The sequence below is a fragment of the Natator depressus genome, chromosome 13 (genome assembly GCF_965152275.1).
Source record: "Natator depressus isolate rNatDep1 chromosome 13, rNatDep2.hap1, whole genome shotgun sequence".
Taxonomy (NCBI): domain Eukaryota; kingdom Metazoa; phylum Chordata; order Testudines; family Cheloniidae; genus Natator; species Natator depressus.
This window is the reverse complement of record NC_134246.1, coordinates 40,958,071-40,979,253: the sequence shown is the minus strand read 5'-3', so window position 1 is coordinate 40,979,253 and position 21,183 is coordinate 40,958,071. Positions and strand designations below refer to the sequence as shown.

At 47.2% G+C, this 21,183-nt stretch overlaps 2 gene segments (V, D, J or C); both read left to right on the top strand.

Annotated features, from left to right (window-relative positions):
* Nucleotides 1-2,277: 2,277 nt before the first annotated feature.
* LOC141997185 (T cell receptor alpha variable 4-like) lies at nt 2,278-2,880 on the top strand. The segment is given in 2 exon segments: nt 2,278-2,323; nt 2,579-2,880. Coding segments are annotated over 2 exon segments (348 nt in total).
* A 10,489-nt stretch (nt 2,881-13,369) lies between these two features.
* LOC141997184 (T cell receptor alpha variable 9-1-like) lies at nt 13,370-15,789 on the top strand. The segment is given in 2 exon segments: nt 13,370-13,406; nt 15,404-15,789. Coding segments are annotated over 2 exon segments (423 nt in total).
* The last annotated feature ends 5,394 nt before the right edge of the window (nt 15,790-21,183 follow it).

Sequence of the window (21,183 nt, the reverse complement as noted above, 5' to 3'; positions counted from 1 at the left end):
CCTATTCCGCATCTATGCATGCACACAGCCCTGACCCTTCTTTCTGCAACCCTCCTCACCCCAACAACCTGTAGCCAACTACTCCCTTCTCAAAATCAAAACTGCTTACTGGGCACCTCCCCTGCTGTTTGCTCTTCCCCAAGCTCCATCTGCTGCCACTGGCTACCTTCCTCCGGGCTTGAAAACAGCTCCTGGTTTCATGCATCTATGGATGGTGAATTGTCCTCTGGCTCTGGGCCCTCCTCCTTCTCAGTACCCTCGCTCCCACTTTCCTCCTCCTGGCTTATTGCACTCTGGGCTGGCATGACCTCTGAAGTGCCCATGGTAGTCTTCACAATGGAGGTGGGGTCATCCCCGAGTATTGTGTCCAGCTCTTTGAAGAATTGGCAGGTCATGGGGGCAGCACTGGAATGGGAGTTTGCCTCCCATGCCCTGTGGTCAGCGTTCTGCAGCTCCTTCACTTTTACCCTGCACTGCACTGAGTCTTGGTCATGGCTCCTTTCAGTCATGACCCTTGAAATCTGTCCATAGGTATCATTATTCCTATGGCTGGAGCACAGCTGGGATTGGACAGACTCCTCTCCCTAAACGCTGATAGGTCCAGCACCTCGGCATTGCTCCATGCTGGGGATCACCTGGCGCATGGAGGCATGGTCACCTGGAAAGATGCACTGAGAGCACTCCACGGCTTGCTGAGCAAACAGGAAGGGGATTTTCAAAATTCTCAGAGAATTTAAAGGGCGGGTCTGACGGTTGCTCACCTGAGGGCAGGGCAGTAGAGTTCAAAGTGATGACCAGAGTGGCTAGAACAGGCATTGTGGGACACGTTGCAGAGGCTAATCAGAGTGCAGCAATAGACCAGGGCATCCACACTGGCACTGTGGTGCTTTGGCCTGGGAGCAGCTAGCTCTATGCCTCTTGTGGAGGTGGATTACCAGGAGTGCTCCAGCTGCGGAATCCAGCCACTCTCAGTGCCTTGCCAGTGTGGACACTTCACATCTGGGGCTGATTTAATGTGCTCCAACTTGCAAATGTGGACAAGGCCCTACTCTGTGGTTCTGGGTGCTAGTGTGTGTATGTGGGGTGGGAGACAAAGGGGTGCTGGAAGAAAGAAGGGAAGTGCAAACTAAGAAGCCAGAAAGGAGAAAGAGAACATTTGAGTGGGGGTGGGTTCTAAAGAAGCATAGAGAGATGTTGAAGCCAGTTCAGTGGCATTTGGGTGCCTAGCTCCCCCAGGTTCCTGTGAAAATCCGAATGTAGGGCCTGAGCCTGAGACAGCTTTATCTAATCTAATCTATCTATCTATCACTTTTATAATGTTCGTGGAATATTAGCAGCTAAATCCTGCAGGCAAACCATTTAAAATAGCCTAGTTTTTCTTAAAATAAGAAACTACTAATCTCTCCTTCCTTACCACACCACCCAGGGATTGGCTGTTCCTTCAATGTGAGAAAGTTGGACTCTTTGGCTGTATTATAAGGCAACCAAATTCGGGAAAAAAAGATGAAGCAGGTTTAAAGGTGAAACCAGGAAAGTAATTACAATATTCCCAGATATTTCGATGTTCGTGTGATGAGGGGTCGATAGACAGACAGACGCACAGACAGATTAAATCTTATATCACCAGCCTCTAATTATATTTGTGAAGTGACCACAGATATTGCTGGGAAAAAATGACTGGCAACTTAAGTGTAACAAATCAGATTCTGCAGAACGGAATTTCCCCCCATTGAATCTAAATTAACAAGATTTCAGGTCAGGCCTGGTAACGCCCGCCTTTTCCAATTGATAATGGATTCTGCAGTAGGGATTAACTCTCCTGAGAAAGTGACCGTGCAGAGTTTTGTCTCTGTATCTCACCTCAGTGCTCCCATTTGGCCTCCAGGGGGCGCTGCAGTTGAAGTAAAATGGTCCCTATCAGCTGCCTCCAAGGTCTATTCCACCGCTCGGCTTTTCATTAAATCCAGTTCTCCTGTCTGTCACGCCCGGAGCCCGCCCCCCGACAGGCACCGTGAGCCGTCCCCGAGCCCCAGGTGAAGGGCAGGTGCAGAGGAGAGAGACACAGAGGGAGGTTTATGCTGTTAACCCCAGGGGTCACTCACATCTGGAGTTCCAGCAGTAACGGCGCTGCAGCTTATTCCTTGCTCGCCACGCCGCAGGATCAGTCTCTCTTTGGCGTGTGGCTGCGGGAGAAGGGGGAGCCTCCCTCTCGCTGATTCCCGCAGGGCTCAGAGAGACAGAAAAGGGACTGAGAGACGCAGCTGCTCCGCCGTGAAGATGGGAACGACCCCGGGCTCAGGGATTGTGCTGATTTTTGTTCTGCGTGAGTGAGGTTCCCGTTTCCCCACCTCTCTCTCTTTCTAGCTCCATCTGCCCCGACACACACATCGACTCTCTCTCTCTCTCTCTCTCTGATTCTCGCCTCTGTGTGGTCCGTCATCCTCTCTCCCTAGCTCTTGTTAGCACCCGTAAGAGCCACAAGAACAGGGCGCGCGTTGGTGACAGGGAGTGAACCCACAGAGTCCCCAAGACGTTTCAGGCCCGCTACTTTAATTCTGTTTCTGGTTTTCTCTCCTAGTGTCCCCGGGCAGAGCCGAGATCCAGCAGCCGGGCACCGCAGAAGGTGTGGAGGGAGCCGAGCTGAACTTCACCTGCTCTCACCCCTCAATCAAGACGAATGAGAATGTAGTTTGGTACCGGCAGTTCCCGAACCGAGGACCTGAATTTATAGTTTCTGGATACCGGGAAACCACTCGTATCCCCGACCCCGAGGGAGCTTTGCATGTTTCTGGAGACAGAAAGTCCAGCGCCCTGGCCCTGAGCAGGGTGCGGCTGGCAGACGCAGCGGTGTATTACTGCGCTCTGAGAGACACAGTGTGACAGCCAGGGGCTGGTCCCGGACAAGAAGTATCGCACTGCGGCCTGTTGTGTGCGTAGGCGGTGGGAGGGGTGAATGTGGAGTGCGTTTCCATGAGCGGGAGGGAAGAGGGGCGATTAGGGGAGATAAAAGAGATGAATAAAACATTTGGGGCCACATTTTCTAAGGTCTTGGTGCGCCTATTTACTGAGAACTTTTTCAAAGGATCAAATCCCATTTCTCTCTAAGAAAATCTGCTTCAGGGAGAACTGTGAAGCACAGTAAATGAAAAGAAAGAGACCTTTCCCACTGCATCTGCAAGGAGGCTATTTTGATACAAAGAGAGGAATAGATAGATACAGCGTTGTTGTAGCCCCGTTGGAGGCAGGATATTAGACAGACAAGGTGGGAGAGAGAGTATATTTTATTGGACCAACTTCTATTGGTAAGAGAAACAGCTACAGAAGTTGGTCCAATAAAATATATTACCTCAGCCACCTTGTCTGGGAAGGTTAGAGAAGGAGAGAAGGAGACAGAGAGAAGGAGACAGAGAGATGGTGAAGAGAGAGAGAGAGATCAAGGAGAGAGATAACACACAACACCATCCTCTCATTGCATTTGTGAAATGGACACAAATATTACTAGAAAAAAAGGACTGGTAAGTATAGCAAATACTGTTCTGCAAACGAATTTTCCCCATACAGAAAATAAGAGCACATGGAGTCTAAATTAATACAATTTCACTAACATCCCGGTAACACCCGCCTTTTCCAGTTGGTCAGGGAATTTCTCAGGGAGCACCTCACTTGGGAAAGTCACAGTAAAAAGAACAGGAGGACCTGTGGCACCTTAGAGACTAACACATTTATTTGAGCATAAGCTTTCGTGAGCTACAGCCCACTTCATCGGATGCATTCAGTGGAAGTGAGCTGTAGCTCACGAAAGCTTATGCTCAAATAAATGTGTTAGTGTTTAAGGTGCCACAGGTCCTCCTGTTCTTTTTGCGAATACAGACTAACACGGCTGCTACTCTGAAACCTGACACTGTAAAAAGATTTCTGAGAGGCATCTCCCCCCCCCCCGCACCCCGCGCGGAGCCCGCCCCCCGACAGACACCGGGAGCCGTCTTGCAGCCTCAGAGCAAGGGCAGTTGCAGTCAATAGCGGAGAGACGGAGAGGGCGGTTTATGCGGTTAGCCCAGGTGTCGCTCACAGCTCGAGTTCCCGCAGTAGCCCACTGCAGGCTTTGGCTTGTAGCTGCGGGGAGAGGGCGGAGCCTCCCTCTCCCTGATTCCCACAGGGGCCAGACTGCGAGAACAGCGGCTGGGACGCAGCTATTCCGCTGTGCACTGTTGTGCGCCAGTCTCCCCACTTGAAAAGAAGTCCCACACAGGCATCTTCCCGTTTTTTTGGAAAATAACAACCTTGTGGTTCAAGGACTGGTCTTATTACCCACCTGAGGACCCATAATTTCCATGGAAGATGATCATACTATCGCCCATAATCATCATCATTCCTCTGTGAGGATGGGAATGACCCTGGGCTCAGGGATTGTGCTGCTTTTTGTTTTGAGTGAGTGAGGTTACCGTTTCCCCACCTCTCTTTCTTTCTTCGTGTCTCTCTTTCTCTGTCTACCTCCATCTGCCCCAACACACATTCCGACTTTCTCTCTCTCAATCTCACCTAACCATCCACCCTTCAAGGCCTCTGTGTTCTGTCATCCTCTCTCCCTAGCTCTTTTAAACACCCATAAGAAGAACAGATGTGCGTTGGCCACAGGGAATGAACCCACAGCATTCCCAATAAGTTTCATGCCCAGTAAGTTAATTCTTTTTCTCATTTCCTCTTCTAGTGGCCCCAGGCAGAGGCGAGATCCAGCAGCCAGTCTCTGCAGAAGGTTTGGAGGAAGCCAAATTGAACCTCACTTGCTCTCACGCCTCAGTCAAGACCAGTGAATAGATATTTTGGTACTGGCAGTTCCCGAATGGAGGGCCTCAATATATAGCTTCTGGATACCTGGGAATCATTATTAGCCCTGAGCTGGAGCGAGTTTGCATGCTTATGGAGACAGAAAATCCAGCACCCTGGCCCAGCGCAGGGTGAGGCTGGTAGATGGAGCTGTGTATTACTGCGCTCTGAGAGACACAGTGTGACAGCCAGAGGCGTCCCTCCCCCCCTCCCCACAATAAATATCACATTTTTCTGGACTGTGTGTGTACGTGGGGGAAGGGGAGGGGAGAGGAATGTTGGGTGTCATTCCATGTGGGGGAGGGAGAAGAGGGGTTGTGAGGGAAGACAAGAGATTAATAAAACACTGGAACCAAATGTACCAAGGTCTCGGTGCTCCTATTTACCTAAGTGACTGGTGAGATTTGATCCTCTGGAAAAGTCTAAGAATATCCCCTGGAGAGAGATCTATGAAGCACAGTAAAAGATAAAACAATGCAAATAAATAAACAAACCCTTCCCATTACATCTGCAAGGGAGGTATTTTGATATAGACAGATAGATACATTCAGCATTGCAGTTGCGTTGGTTGGAGGTTATTAGGCTGACAAGGTAGATGAGGTAATCTCTTTTATTGGACCTGTAATGGGTTCGGTCACAGAGACCCCCTTGGGACTGTCACCTGATGTGCTGAATTTACCTTTGAGCCTATTTTCCCTAACAGCTTGTGTCAAGGTTCCTTCCCCACTCTGAACTCTAGGGTACAGATGAGGGGACCTGCATGAAAACCCCCTAAGCTTATTTTTACCAGCTTAGGTTAAAACTTCCCCAAGGTACAAACTATTTTACCTTTTGTCCTTGGACTTTATTGCTGCCACCACCAAGCATCTAACAGATATATAACAGGGAAAGAGCCCGCTTGGAAACATCTTTTCCCCCAAAATCCTCCCCAAACCCTACACCCCCTTTCCTGGGGAAGGCTTGATAAAAATCCTCACCAAGTTGCATAGGTGAACACAGACCCAAACCCTTGGATCTTAAGAACAATGAAAAAGCAATCAGGTTCGTAAAAGAAGACTTTTAATTAAAGAAAAAAAGTAAAAGAATCACCTCTGTAAAATCAGGATGGTAAATACCTTACAGGGTAATCAGATTCAAAACATAGAGAATCCCTCTAGGCAAAACCTTAAGTTACAAAAAGATACAAAAACAGGAATATACATTCTATTCAGCACAGCTTATTTTCTCAGCCATTTAAACAAAACAGAATCAAAAGCATACCTAGCTAGATTACTTACTAAGTTCTAAGACTCCATTCCTGTTCTGTTCCTGACAAAAGCATCACACACACACACACACACACAGAACCTTTGTTTCTCCCCCCGCCCCTCCAGCTTTGAAAGTATCTTGTCTCCTCATTGGTCATTGTGGTCAGGTGCCAGCAAGGTTATCCTAGCTTCTAAATCCTTTACAGGTGAAAGGGTTTTTCCTCTGGCCAGGAGGGATTTTAAAGGTGTTTACCCTTCCCTTTTTATTTATGACAGCTTGGGACTCCAGAACCCTGCCTTGAGCCAGACATGCCAGCCTGCTGCAAACACAGACCCAGGGTCTGAACCACACCCCCAAAGCTGCAGACTTTAACCAAAAACTGCTCAGCAGGTCACCTATCTCCAGCACCCAGACACCCACCTCCCAATGGGATCCAAACCCCAAATAAATCCATTTTACTCTGTATAAAGCTTATACAGGGTAAACTCATAAATTGCGTGCCCTCTATAACACTGATAGAGAGATATGCACAGCTATTTGCTCCCCCAGGTATTAATCTGTTACTCTGGGTTAATTAATAAACAAAAATGATTTTATTTAGTATAAAAAGTAGGATTTAAGTGATTTAAAGTAATAAAAGACAGAACAAAGTAAGTCACCAAACAAAATAAGGCAAAAACACGCAAGTCTAAGCCTAATACATTAAGAAACTGTTTACAGGTAAAATCTCACCCTTGGAGATGTTCCAACAAGCTTCTTTCACAGACTAGTGAAAGTCTTCCTTTCCTAGTCTGGGCCCAATCCTTTCCCCTGGTACAGACCTTGTTAGCGCCAGCAGGCATTTTAGGTGAAAAGCAGGGGCTTTCTCATGACCGGCCACCCCTCTTGTTCTGCTCCACCCCCTTTTATAGCTTTGGCAGAAGGCAGGAATCCTTTGTCTCTCTGGGTCCCCAACCTTCCTTCTAAATGGAAAAGTACCAGATTTAAGATGGATTCCAGTATTATGTGACATGGTCGCATGTCCTGTGAGTTCCCTAGTCTCCATTCTTTCTGGGCTGGCCCCCATGTACCCCGGAAGGTTTGCAAGTAAACAGAGCCATTGACAGGTGCTTGATTCTGAAGCACCCTTAATGGCTTCCACTTAACATGTTGACATCAGTGATACAAGTTTATGTCTTATTCACCTAACACCAGACATAGAAATAACACATGCCAACAAATGGGATGAACACACTCAGTAGAGCACAAGCTTTGTAATGATCGCTTCCAAGAGACCTTTTGCATAAAGCATATTTCAGTTATATTTACACTAATAAGCATATTTTCATAAAACATTGTGGGGTGCAACGCAGAGGACCAACTTCTGCTGGTGAGAGAGAGACCCACAGAAGTTGGCCCAATAAAAGAGATTACCACACCCACCTTGTCTGGTTAGATTAGATAAAGACAGAGAGAGGAAGAGATGAGAGGTAGATAGATGACAGATATAACACCATCCTCAAATTACAATTGTGAGACACAAATATTACTGGAAAAAAAATGACTGTCAAGTTTAGCAAATACTATTCTGCAAAGGAATTTCCCCCTTACAGGGCATATTGAGTATAAATTAATAAAATTTCACTAAACAGCCTGGTAGTTCCTGCCTTTTCCAATTGGTCAGGGAATTTCTAAGGGTATGTCTACTCTATGAAATTAGGTTGAATTTATAGAAGTCGGTTTTTTAGAAATCGTTTTTATATATTTGAGTGTGTGTGTCCCCACAGAAAATGCTCTAAGTGCATTAAGTGCATTAACTCGGCGGAGTGCTTCCACAGTACCGAGGCAAGCATCGACTTCCGGAGCATTGCACTGTGGGTAGCTATCCCACAGTTCCCACAGTCTCCGCTGCCTATTGGAATTCTGGGTTGAGATCCCAATGCCCGATGGGGCTAAAACATTGTTGCGGGTGGTTCTGGGTACATATCATCAGGCCCCCGTTCCCTCCCTCCCTCCGTGAAAGCAGCAGCAGACAACCGTTTCGCACCTTTTTTCCTGAGTTACCTGTGCAGACACCATACCACGGCAAGCATGGAGCCAGCTCAGGTAACCGTCACCGTATGTCTCCTGGGTGCTGGCAGACGTGGTACTGCATTGCTACACAGCAGCAGCAACCCATTTCCTTGTGGCAGCAGACGGTACAATAGGACTGGTAGCCGTCATCGTCATGTCCGAGGTGCTCCTGGCCAGACATGGGTGCAGGGACTACATTAGAAGTGACTTGACCAGGTCATTCTCTTTAGTCCTGCAGTCAGTCCTAGTGAACCATCTTATAGTGAGCAGGCAGGCGACATGGATTGCTAGCAGTCCTATTGTACCATCTTCTGCCGAGCAGCCATGAGATGTGGATGGCTTGCAGTCCTTCTGCACCGTCTGCTGCCAGCCAAAGATGTAAAAGATAGATGGAGTGGATCAAAAGAAGAAATAGACCAGATTTGTTTTGTACTCATTTGCTTGCCCCCCTCCCCCGCGTCTAGGGAACTCATTCCTCTAGGTCACACTGCAGTCACTCACAGAGAAGGTGCAGCGAGGTAAATCTAGCCATGTATCAATCAGAGGCCAGACCAGCCTGCTTGTTCCAATAAGAACAATTACTTAGGTGCACCATTTCTTATTGGAACCCTCCGTGAAGTCCTGCCTGAAATACTCCTTGATGTAAAGCCACCCCCTTTGCTGATTTTAATTCCCTGTAAGCCAACCCTGGAAGCCATGTCGTCAGTCACCCCTCCCTCCGTCAGAGCAATGGCAGACAATCGTTCTGCACCTTTTTTCTGTGCGGACGCCATACCAAGGCAAGCATGGAGCCCGCTCAGCTCACTTTGGCAATTAGGAGCACATTAAACACCACACGCATTATCCAGCAGTATATGCAGCACCAGAACCTGGCAGAGCGATACCGGGCGAGGAGGCAATGTCAGCGTGGTCACGTGAGTGACCAGGACATGGACACAGATTTCTCTGAAAGCATGGGCCCTGCCAATGCATGCATCATGGTGCTAATGGGGCAGGTTCATGTGGTGGAACGCCGACTCTGGGCTCGGGAAACAAGCACAGACTGGTGGGACCGCATAGTGTTGCAGGTCTGGGACGATTCCCAGTGGCTGTGAAACTTTCGCATGCATAAGGGCACTTTCATGAAACTTTGTGACTTGCTTTCCCCTGACCTGAAGCGCATGAATACCAAGATGAGAGCAGCTCTCACAGTTGAGAAGCGAGTGGCAATAGCCCTGTGGAAGCTTGCAATGCCAGACAGCTACCGGTCAGTTGGGAATCAATTTGGAGTGGGCAAATCTACTGTGGGGGCTGCTGTGATGCAAGTATCCCACGCAATCAAAGATCTGCTGATATCAAGGGTAGTGACCCTGGGAAATGTGCAGGTCATAGTGGATGGCTTTGCTGCAATGGGATTCCCTAACTGTGGTGGGGCCATAGACGGAACTCATATCCCTATCTTGGCACCAGAGCACCAAGCCGGCAAGTACATAAACCGCAAGGGGTACTTTTCAATAGTGCTGCAAGCTCTGGTGGATCACAAGGGACGTTTCACCAACATCAACGTGGGATGGCTGGGAAAGGTACATGACGCCCCCATCTTCAGGAACTCTGGTCTGTTTCAAAAGCTGCAGGAAGGGACTTTATTCCCAGACCAGAAAATAACTGTTGAGGATGTTGAAATGCCTATAGTTATCCTTGGGGACCCAGCCTAACCCTTACTGCCATGGCTCATGAAGCTGTACACAGGCAGCCTGGACAGTAGTCAGGAGCTGTTCAACTACAGGCTGAGCAAGTGCAGAATGGTGGTAGAATGTGCATTTGGACGTTTAAAGGCGCGCTGGCGCAGTTTACTGACTCGGTTAGACCTCAGCAAAACCAATATTCCCACTGTTATTACTGCTTGCTGTGCGCTCCACAATATCTGTGAGAGTAAGGGGGAGACATTTATGGCGGGGTGGGAGGTTGAGGCAAATCGCCTGGCTGCTGGTTACACACAGCCAGACACCAGAGCGGTTAGAAGAGCACAGGAGGGCGCGGTGCGCATCAGAGAAGCTTTGAAAACCAGTTTCATGACTGGGCAGGCTACGGTGTGAAAGTTCTGTTTGTTTCTCCTTGATGAAACCCCCTCCCATTGGTTCACTCTACTTCCCTGTAAGCTAACCACCCTCCTCTCCTCCCTTCGATCACCACTTGCAGAGGCAATAAAGTCATTGTTGCTTCACATTCATGCATTCTTTATTCATTCATCACACAAATAGGAGGATGACTACCAAGGTAGCCCAGGAGGAGTGGTGGAGGAGGGAAGGAAAATGCCACACAGCACTTTAAAAGTTTACAACTTTAAAATTTATTGAATGCCAGCCTTCTGTTTTTTGGGCAATCCTCTGTGGTGGAGTGGCTGGGTGGCCGGAGGCCCCCCCCCACTGCGTTCTTGGGCATCTAGGTGAGGAGGCTATGGAACTTGGGGAGGAGGGTGGTTGGTTACACAGGGGCTGTAGCAGCAGTCTGTGCTCCAGCTGCCTTTGCTGCAGCTCACCCATACACTGGAGCATATTGGTTTGATCCTCCAGCAGTCTCAGCATTGAATCCTGCCTCCTCTCATCACGCTGCCGCCACATTTGACCTTCAGCCCTGTCTTCAGCCCGCCACTTACTCTCTTCACCTCGCCACTTACTCTCTTCAGCCCGCCACCTCTCCTCCCGGTCATTTTGTGCTTTCCTGCACTCTGACATTATTTGCCTCCACGCATTCGTCTGTGCTCTGTCAGTGTGGGAGGACAGCATGAGCTCGGAGAACATTTCATCACGAGTGCATTTTTTCTTTCTTTCTAATATTCACTAGCCTCTGGGAAGGAGAAGATCCTGTGATCATTGAAACACATGGAGGAGGAAAAAAGCAGGGACAGCAGTATTTAAAAAGACACATTTTATAAAACAGAGGCTACGGTCTTTCAGGGTAAACCTTGCTGTTAACATTACATACATAGCACATGTGCTTTCATTACAAGGTCGCATTTTGCCTCCCCCCACCGCGTGGCTACCCCCTCAACCCTCCCCCCTCCCCATGGCTAACAGCGGGGAACATTTCTGTTCAGCCACAGGCAAAGAGCCCAGCAGGAATGGGCACCTCTGAGTGTCCCCTGAAGAAAAGCAGCCTATTTCAACTATGTGACCATGACTGATATCTCACTCTCCTGAGGATAACACAGAGAGATAAAGAATGGATGTTGTTTGAACGCCAGCAAACAGACACTGCAATGCTTTGTTCTACAATGATTCCCGAGTACGTGCTACTGGCCTGGTGTGGTAAAGTGTCCTGGAGTGGTAAAGTGGTAAAGTGTCCATGGAGGACGCAATAAGGCTGCCCTCCCCAGAAACCTTTTGCAAAGGCTTTGGGAGTACATCCAGGAGAGCCGCGAATGCCAGGGCAAATTAATCCTTTCACATGCTTGCTTTTAAACCATGTATAGTATTTTAAAAGGTACACTCACCGGAGGTCCCTTCTCCGCCTGCTGGGTCCAGGAGGCAGCCTTGGGTGGGTTCGGGGGGTACTGCCTCCAGGTCCAGAGTGAGAAACAGTTCCTGGCTGTCGCGAAAACCGGTTTCTCCGCTTGCTTGCTCTGAGCTATCTACAACCTCCTCCTCCTCATCTTCTTCGTCCCCAAAACCTGTTTCCATGTTGCCTCCATCTCCATTGAAGGAGTCAAACAACACGGCTGGGGTAGTGGTGGCTGAACCCCCTAAAATGGCATGCAGCTCATCATAGAAGCGGCATGTTTGGGGCTCTGACCCGGAGCGGCCGTTTGCCTCTCTGGTTTTCTGGTAGGCTTGCCTCAGCTCCTTAAGTTTCACGCGGCACTGCTTCGGGTCCCTGTTATGGCCTCTGTCCTTCATGCCCTGGGAGATTTTGACAAAGGTTTTGGCATTTCGAAAACTGGAACGGAATTCTGATAGCACTGATTCCTCTCCCCATACAGCGACCAGATCCCGTACCTCCCGTTCAGTCCATGCTGGAGCTCTTTTGCGATTCTGGGACTCCAAATGGTCACCTCTGCTGATGAGCTCTGCATGGTCACCTGCAGCTTGCCACGCTGGCCAAACAGGAAATGAGATTCAAACGTTCGCGGTTCTTTTCCTGTCTACCTGGCCAGTGCATCTGAGTTGAGAGTGCTGTCCAGAGTGGTCACAATGGAGCACTCTGGGGTAGCTCCTGGAGGCCAATACCATCAAATTGTGTCCACAGTACCCCAAATTCGACCCGGCAAGGCCGATTTAAGCGTTAATCCACTTGTCGGGGGTGGAGTAAGGAAATCGATTTTAAGAGCCCTTTAAGTCGAAAAAAAGGGCTTCATCGTGTGAACGGGTGCAGGTTTACATTGATTTAATGCTGCTAAATTCGACCTAAAGTCCTAGTGTAGACCAGGGCTCAGGGAGTAACTCACCTGGGAAAGTCGCTGTAAAAAGATTTCTGAGCTGCCTCCCACTACAGTTCGCGGATTGTCCCGCCAGAGGGCGCTGCAGTACAAGCAGGAATGCTCTCTGTGGTCTGGATAACACATGGGTCTATTTTACCTCTTGGCTTCCCGGGGTCGAGATTGAGGTGTAGAGGCAGGTGAGATTCAGTTCGGCTCTCTCCAAAGCTTCTGCGGGGCTTGGCTGCTAGATCTCGGCTCTGCCTGGGGCCACTGGGAGAGAAAACCAACAAGAGAATTAATTCAGTGGGCGTGAAACTTCGAAGGGAGCTTAGGGATAAATTCCCTCTTGCCAACAATCCCCCTTCTGTTCTGTGCTTGCAAGAGCCAGGGAGAGAAAACGGGAGAACGCAGGGGGACAGGATGCACAGAGAGATACCGGAAAATGTGAAATCTTACTCAAGTAAAACAACAATCAGCACAATGGCTGAGCCCGGAGTTGGTACCCTCCTAGTTCCACCAAAACCTGTGTGTCTTGTCTCCTCTGCAAGGATCAGGCTTTTCCTCTGTGTCTGGACCAGGTGAAAGTCAGCGAGATGGGAGCTCTTAAACTACAGCTGCAACCCAAAAGAGAGAGTTATCTTCTGATTGAAGAAAATTAACTATCCAGTGATGCTTTCGCTGTACCTGTGACTGTGAGCGACTCCTAGGGAAACTACTTCTCTCTGTATGTTGGTCTGTCTCTCTCTCTGTGTTCTTTAAATGAGCCTCCAAACTGTCTCAGCATGTCCGGGAGAGGTGGTCTCAGAGGATTCAGAGAGAGTTAATCTCTGTGGAAATTCACCACCGAGGATGGCATTCAGCTCCTTACAGAAGCAGCAGCTCTTAGGTGCCCCTCCAGAGTGATGGTTTGCCTCCCTCACCTTATGGTAGGCCTGCCTCAGCTCCTTTGTCTTCACTCTGCACTGCTGCATGTCCCGATCATAGCCCTTTTCGCACAAGCCTGAGAAACCTGCCCATATGTGTCCCGATTCCTAGGGGTCTCTCGCAGCTGCGACTAAACAGACTCCTCTCCCCATACACTGATCAGCTCCAACAGCAACCTTGGTCCCAGCGGGAGCGTGTTAGGTGCGATAGCCAGCCATGCTCACCTGCGAAGACGCTAGGACACCTCTCCACGCTGAGCCAGCAAGCAGGAAATGGGATTGAAAATCCCCGGGGCTTGCAAGGGGGAGGGGCAGGTTGGCGGCAGGGCAGCAGAGTTAAAATCGCTGACCAGAGCGGCAGCATGGGAATTGTGGGACACTTTCTGGAGGCCAATAAAATTGAAAAAAACAGGTATGGTGTCTACACTGGCTGTTTGTTGACAATAAAGGGAGGGAAAAGACAAAAGTCTCTCACATTGCATCCGATGAAGTGAGCTGTAGCTCACGAAAGCTGATGCGCAAATAAATTGGTTAGTCTCTAAAGGTGCCAGAAGTACTCCTTTTCTTTTTGCCAATACAGACTAACACGGCTGCTACTCTGAAACCTGTCACAGGGGTGGAAGTTTTTTGTTGCCAAACTTGGTCTTTTTTTCTAGAAAAGTCCTGTCACAGTGTGTATGCTGTCGCTGTTTTGTCACCAAAAGGCAATTTTTGATGACAAAACTTGCCAGTATAGACAAGACCGAACCGTTTCTGCTACTAAAATTTTCTAACAGTAAAATTATTTTTGCCACTTGGGGGCGATGTTGCCTCGGACAATAAAACAAACAACACAGTATTTTTCTGGCCGGTGAGTTCCCTCCTCTCCCACCACAGTCCCTCCACCACCCCGGTAACCTTTCAGACAGCTTCCATCTCTGGCCACACCGGTTCGGAGGCGCTTTAGAGAGTGGCGGCATCACTCCGGCGCAGGAAGAGAGGCGCTGCACCAAAGAGACACAATAGGCCCTTCTAAAGCATCATCTTAGGGGCAAAGTTATTATTCTTCCCTTCTCTTCTCTGCAGAACGACGATCAAAGAGAAACTCGTTCTTGCTGTTGGTGACACCATCTCGCCCTCGGTCCCATATTCTGGGAAGATCCAAGGATGCCTTTATCTTGGGTCACAGCTGTCCTGATGCTGTCTGTTCTAAGTGAGTGATTCCATTCCTCATCCTGTTCCCATTGTATTCTTCCAGCTGCTAACCCTGTCCGCATAATACGATATTGACAGTGCCTAAAATCATGTGGGTGCTTATTATATCTGCGCTTATATGTCTGTATTATACATGGAATTATAATACATTATATCTGTGCTTATGTAGTATGTCTGTGTTACGCATGTATTGTATTTCCACTATATCTGGGTGCATCTATTATGTATACGTTATGTCTGCACCTACTGTATTTCTATTAGAACGGATTTTAAATAGGATATTCCTATGTCTTCTCTTACCTATTAAATTTCTATTATATCTGAATGTATGTACAGTATGTTTGTATCACGTCTCTCTCCATCAATGGCATTTATTTTATCTGAGCGCACGTATTATGTATTTATTGTGCCTCCCTGTATCTAATATGTTTCTATGTACTCTTTCTGTTACGTTACTTTATATTGGTGTTATTATTATATCTGAATGTATCTAATATGTTTATATCTGTATCTATTGTCTTTCTATTATATATGAATGTATCCATAATGTGCTTATTATTTCTATTATGTTTCTATTCTATCTCAATGAAACTATTTTATCTCTATATATTTATCATGTTGCCATTATATATGTGTCTGTTATGTGTACATTTACTTGTGTATCGAGTTGCTATTATGTCTCTATGTATATACTGTGTATCTATTTTGTTCCTATTACATTTAAGTGCACGCAATACGCTATTTTCTTCCCCCCTCCCCCCCGCAGGACAGAGCAGTGGAGACTCAGTCACCCAAACCAAAGGCAGCGCCCTGATCTCCCGAGGAGAATCTGTGGTTGTTAACTGCACCTATGAGGCTGTTTCTCCCTCTCTCTTCTGGTACGTGCAGTTCCCCAGCCAGCCCCCCAGGCTCTTCCTCAGGGACCTGGGAAGGGAGGACTCGGATGAAGGGATCAGAAAAGGGTTCGATGCCACCCACGATAAAAAGCTCAAATCCTTCCACCTGTGGAAACCGTCCAGCGAACTGAGCGACTCCGCGACCTATTACTGCGCCGTGAGAGACACAGTGACACGGATCGGAAGGGGAGCTCAGCAAAAAAAACCCGGGGGCTGTGGCAGGAATCGCTGGTTCCTGGGAGCGACTCGGGGATGAAGGGTAGGAATTCTGCAAGGCCTGGACCTGGAACAGACATCTATCTCTCACACAAACCAGCAGCACACAAGCCCTCCTCCCCCATCTAGTCCGTCCTCCAGCCTGCATCGCCTCCTTCGGATCCCGCCTAGGATTGCAGGATGCACCGGACAGGTCATAGAACAAAATTCACCATCAGCTCAGGAAACCAGGAATGAATGAATGAATGGAGCTGCGTAATCTGTCTAGGAAATAAAAATTAAGTAACTCCTCCCCAAACCAAACCGTACACAAATAGCTAGCTAGATATTGATTATTATTATTTATTTGTGTTATGCTAGCACCCAGAAGACCCCAGTCATTGACTAGAATCCTATTGTGCTAGGTGCTGTACAAAGACGGAACAAAAAAAACAACAACCCATTCCTTGCCCCAGGTGCAAGGTAAGAAACAACAGGTGGAGACATACAAGGAAACCATGAAGCAATAGTGCCTAAATCAGGGGTTCTCGTACTGGGGGGTTCTGACCCCTCAGGGGGTCGTGAGGTTATTATGTGGGGGTTGTAAGCTGTCAGCCTGCACCCCCAAACCCCGCTTGGCTTCCGCCATTTATAATAGTGTTAAATATAAACATGTGCTTTTAATTTATAAGTGGGTGTTGCACTCAGAGGCCTGCTGTGTGAAAGAGGGTCAGCAATACAAAAGTTTGAGAGCCACTAGTCTAAACAGGTAAGACAGACACAGGGTGGGGGAAGGGGTATAATATATGTGCAGGGCTGTCAATTAATTGCAGTTAACTCTAATGACTAAGTAAAAAAATTAATTGAGGTTAAAAATTATGATTACTCACTGTTTTAATCACACTGTTAAGCAGTGGAATACCAATTGAAATGTATTAACTTTTTTGGATGTTTTTCTACATTTTCAAATATATTAATTTTAATTGCAACACAGTACAAAGTGCACAGTGCTCACTTTATATTATTTTTATTACAAATATTTGCACTGTAAAAATTATGAACAAAAGTAATGGTATTTTCCAATTCACCTCATACTATTTCTTTTGTTTTTTTAGTGCAAATATTTGTAATACAAATATAAAGTGAGCACTGTAGACATTGTATTATGTTTGAAATTGAAAACAATATATTTGAAAATGTAGACAACATCCAAAAATATTTAAATACATGGCTGTCTGTTATTGTTTAAAAGCACAATTAATCACACAATTAATCTCGATTTTTTTTTAAATCTCTTGAGAGCCCTATTATCAGCCAATATTTACTGTCAATGCATGCACTTTGCCACTTAGGGGCAGTGCTGTGGTAGAAAACTAATACAAAGGACCATATTCTTCTGCCTCATGCTCTCTGCCTTCCTTTGAACACCCCCAGTCTCTGCCCTTCACACCAGCCCATCCTCGGGCTGCCTCCCTGCAGAGAAGAGACAGTCATGCCTGTGCAGGCCACTCTGCAGCTCTGTGGGTTATCCTGGCAGGCAGCAGCTTTGACACAAGAGACACAAGGTTTTTTTTGTTTTAAGGGCCTAACGTGGGAGATTTTTCTCTTCACCTGCCAGGTCGTCCTAGCTGGGTTTGGGGTCCAGTACATTTGTGTCCCAGCCTCCCGGAAAACCTCACCATGCTGTCACACTGGATCACAGCTGCCTTCCCAGTGTTTGCTCTGAGTGAGTGAGTGAGGTTTCCTGCCCCAGTTCACTGATTCAGATTAGTATCCTGTCCGTGGTTGGGACAGGGGTTGGGGTTTGGGAGCAATGGAGTGATTGGCCCCTAAAGGCTTGTAAAGGGTGAATTTGGTGCCAAAATCTCTTTCCCAGGTGGCCCAGGCAGTGCGGAGATCCAGCAGCGGTCTCCGCAGGCGCTTCGGAGGGAGCTGGGTAGAACCTCACCTGCTCTCACCCCTCTGTGACAAGGGAGTGGATATTCTGGTTATTCCCCAGCCAGAGGCCTGAGTTTATAGTTCAAAGACTCATAGACCTGGCTTCCAGCCCTGACCTGGAGGGGACTCTGAAATGGAGCCAGTGAACAGGAGCAGCTAACAGGGGAGTTTGGCAAGGGAGTTCTCCAGGTGAAGGAGGAGTGATTGCAGGACCCTTGGGGTAAGTTTGTTGTCTGCAGTGTTTGTGGCATGATTGCTGCTTGACTGAAATATACTGTGTGGTCTGTTTGTTTGGGGGACCATGTGCTGACCATGTGTGTGCTGAGCCTAGCGGCCTGCTAGGCGAGGCTGAGAGTTAGGAGCTTCTTGAGGAGGCATCCAATCAACCCTTAACCAGGGGGTGGAGATACTCAGGCAGAACAGGGCTTTAAAAAGCCGCTTCTAAGTGACCAGAGGAGCTAGCGAAAAGGGGAGTTTGGCAAGGGAGTTTACAGGGGGAATGTGAGCAGGGGCTAGATACACCTAACATTCTTTGCACTAAAAGGTCAAAACACCGATTGATAAAAACAAAGCACCAACAAGGGAACCAGCTGCAGGAGTAAAAAGAGAATGCAGGCAGAAGTCCAGCAACAGAGCAGGAGCTATCCAGTTTACTGCAGCATGTCTGATTACCTGCCCTATGGGCTGGTGGCGTATGTATGCATTCGGTGCAAGGAGCTCCTGGCCCTCAGACACCACATATGGACTTTGGAGACGAGGGTGGCCGAGCTGGAGGAGCGGAGGGAGACAGAGAGGTACAAGATAAGACTTTCCAGGTCACAGTAGTATGGTCCCACCCCCAGTCTGACAGCCTCTGTGCTGTTGAGGAGGATGAAAGCCTCAGGGAAGGAGAACATCCAGCTGTAGCAGAGGGAAACGATCCATAGTTGGGACCCTCCTCTCAGATGATGTTGTGGTATCCTCTCGCACTGAGGATACTTCTCCGAGGAGGGAACTCCAGTTATTGGGAAGAGACAGGTGGGCAATTCAGTCATTAGAGACATAGATAGCTGGGTTTGTGATGACCGGGAGAACCGCATGGTGCCTGGTGAGAAGGCTGTGGATCTCTCAATACATCTAGATAGATGTATGTACAGTGCTGGGGAGGAGCCGGTGGTCATGGTGCACGTAGGTACCAGCGACATAGGGAAGGAGAGGAGAGAGGTCCTGGAGGTCAAAGTTAGGCTTCTAGGTAAGAGATTCACGTCCAGAACCTCCATGGCAGCATTCTCTGAGATGCTCCCAGTTCCACGCACAGGGCCAGCTAGACAGGCAGAACTGCAGAGTCTCAACGCAGGGATGAGATGATGGTGTAGGGAGGAGGGATTTAGATTTATTAGGAACTGGGGAAGCTTTTAGGAGAGGGGGAGCCTGTACAGGAAGGATGGGCTCCACCTAAACCAAAATGGAACCAGATTGCTGGCACTTAAAATTAAAAAGGTCGTAGAACAGTTTTTAAACTAAGGGCTGGGGGAAAGCCGACAGGTGCGGAGGAGCATGTGGTTTGAACATCCCTTAGGGGAGGATCTATAAATGGAGATTCCCTATGTCCTAATACGTAGGAGAGGATGGAAAATGATAAAATACAGGGAGGATCTGATGAGAAAAAGTCAAATGAAAAAAAGTCCCATTCAATTACATCATGTAATAGGGGACAGCCAAAAAATGACAAGTTTTTAAAATGCTTATATACCAATGCTAGGAGTCTAAATAATAAGATGGGTGAACTAGAGCACCTCATATTAAATAAGGATATTGATATAATAAGCATCACAGAAACCTGGTGCAATGAGGATAATCAATGGGACACAGTAATACCAGGGCACAAAATATATCAGAAGGACAGAACAGGTCGTGCTGTTGGGGGAGTGGCACTATATGTGAAAGAAAGCGTAGAATCAAATGAAGTAAAATGAACTAAATTGTACTATAGAATCTCTATGGATAGTAATTCCGTGCTTGAAAAAATAAGAATATAGCAGTAGGGATATATTACAGACCACCTGACCGGGATGGTGTTAGTGACTCTGAAATGCTCAGGGAGGTTAGAGAGGCTATTAAAATAAAAAACTCAATAATAATAATGGGTGATTTCAGCTACCTCCATATTGACTGGGTACATGTCACCTCAGGAAGGGATGCTGAGATAAAGATTCTTGACACCTTAAATGGCTGCTTCTTGGAGCACCTGGTCCTGGAACCCACCAGGGGAGAGGCAATTCTTGATTTAGTCCTAAGTGGAGCACAGGATCAGGTTCAAGAGGTGAATATAGCAGGACCGCTTGGTAATAGTGACCATAATATAATTAAATTTAACATCCCTGTGGTGGGGAAAACTCCACAGCTGCCCAACACTGTAGCATTTAATTTCAGAAAGGGGAACTACACAAAAATGAGGAGGTTAGTGAAACAGAAATTAAAAGGTACAGTACGAAAAGTAAAATCGCTGCAAATTTCGTGGAAACTTTTTAAAGACACCATAATGGAAGCTCAACTTAAATGTATACCCCAATTAAAAAAACCTAGTAAGAGAACAAAAAAAGAGCCACTGTGGTTAAACAACAAAGTAAAAGAAGCAGTGAGAGGCAAATAGGCATCCTTTAAAAAATGGAAGATAAAGCCTAATGAGGAAAATAGAAAAGAGCATAAACTCTAGCAAATGAAGTGTAAAAATATAATTAGAAAGACTAAAAAAGAATTTGAAGAACAGTTGGCCAAAGACTCCAAAAATAATAGCATTTTTTTTCTAAATACATCAGAAGCAGAAAGCCTGCTAAACAACCAGTGGGGCCACTGGACAATTGAGATGCTAAAGGAGCACCCACAGACGATAAGGCCATTGTGGAAAAACTAAATGAATTCTTTGCATCAGTCTTCACTGTTGAGGATGTGAGGGAGATTCCCAAACCTGAGCTATTCTTTTTGGATGACAGACCTGAGGAACACTCCTAAATTGAGGTGTCATTAGAGAAGGTTTTGGAACAAATTGATGAACTAAACAGTAATAAGTCACCAGGACAAGATGGTATTCACCCAAGAGTTATGAAGGAACTCAAATGTGAAATAGCAGAACTACTAACTGTAGGCTGTAACCTATCATTTAAATCAGCTTCTGTATCCAAATGACTGGAGGGTAGCTAATGTGACACCAATTTTTAAAAAGGGCTCCAGAGGTGACCCTGGCAACTACAGGTCGGTAAGCCCCACTCCAGTACTGGGCAAATTGGTTGAAGCTATCGTAAAGAACAGAATTGTCAGACACACAGATGAACATAATTTGTTGGGAAATAGTCAATATGGCTTTTGTAAAGGGAAGTCATGCCTCACCAATCTAGTAGACTTCTTTGAGGGGGGTCAACAAGCATGTGGACAAAGGAGATCCAGTGGTATAGTGTATTTAGATTTTCAGAAAGCCTTTGACAAGGTCCCTCACCAAAGGCTCTTAAGCAAAATAATCAGTCATGGGATAAAAGGGAAG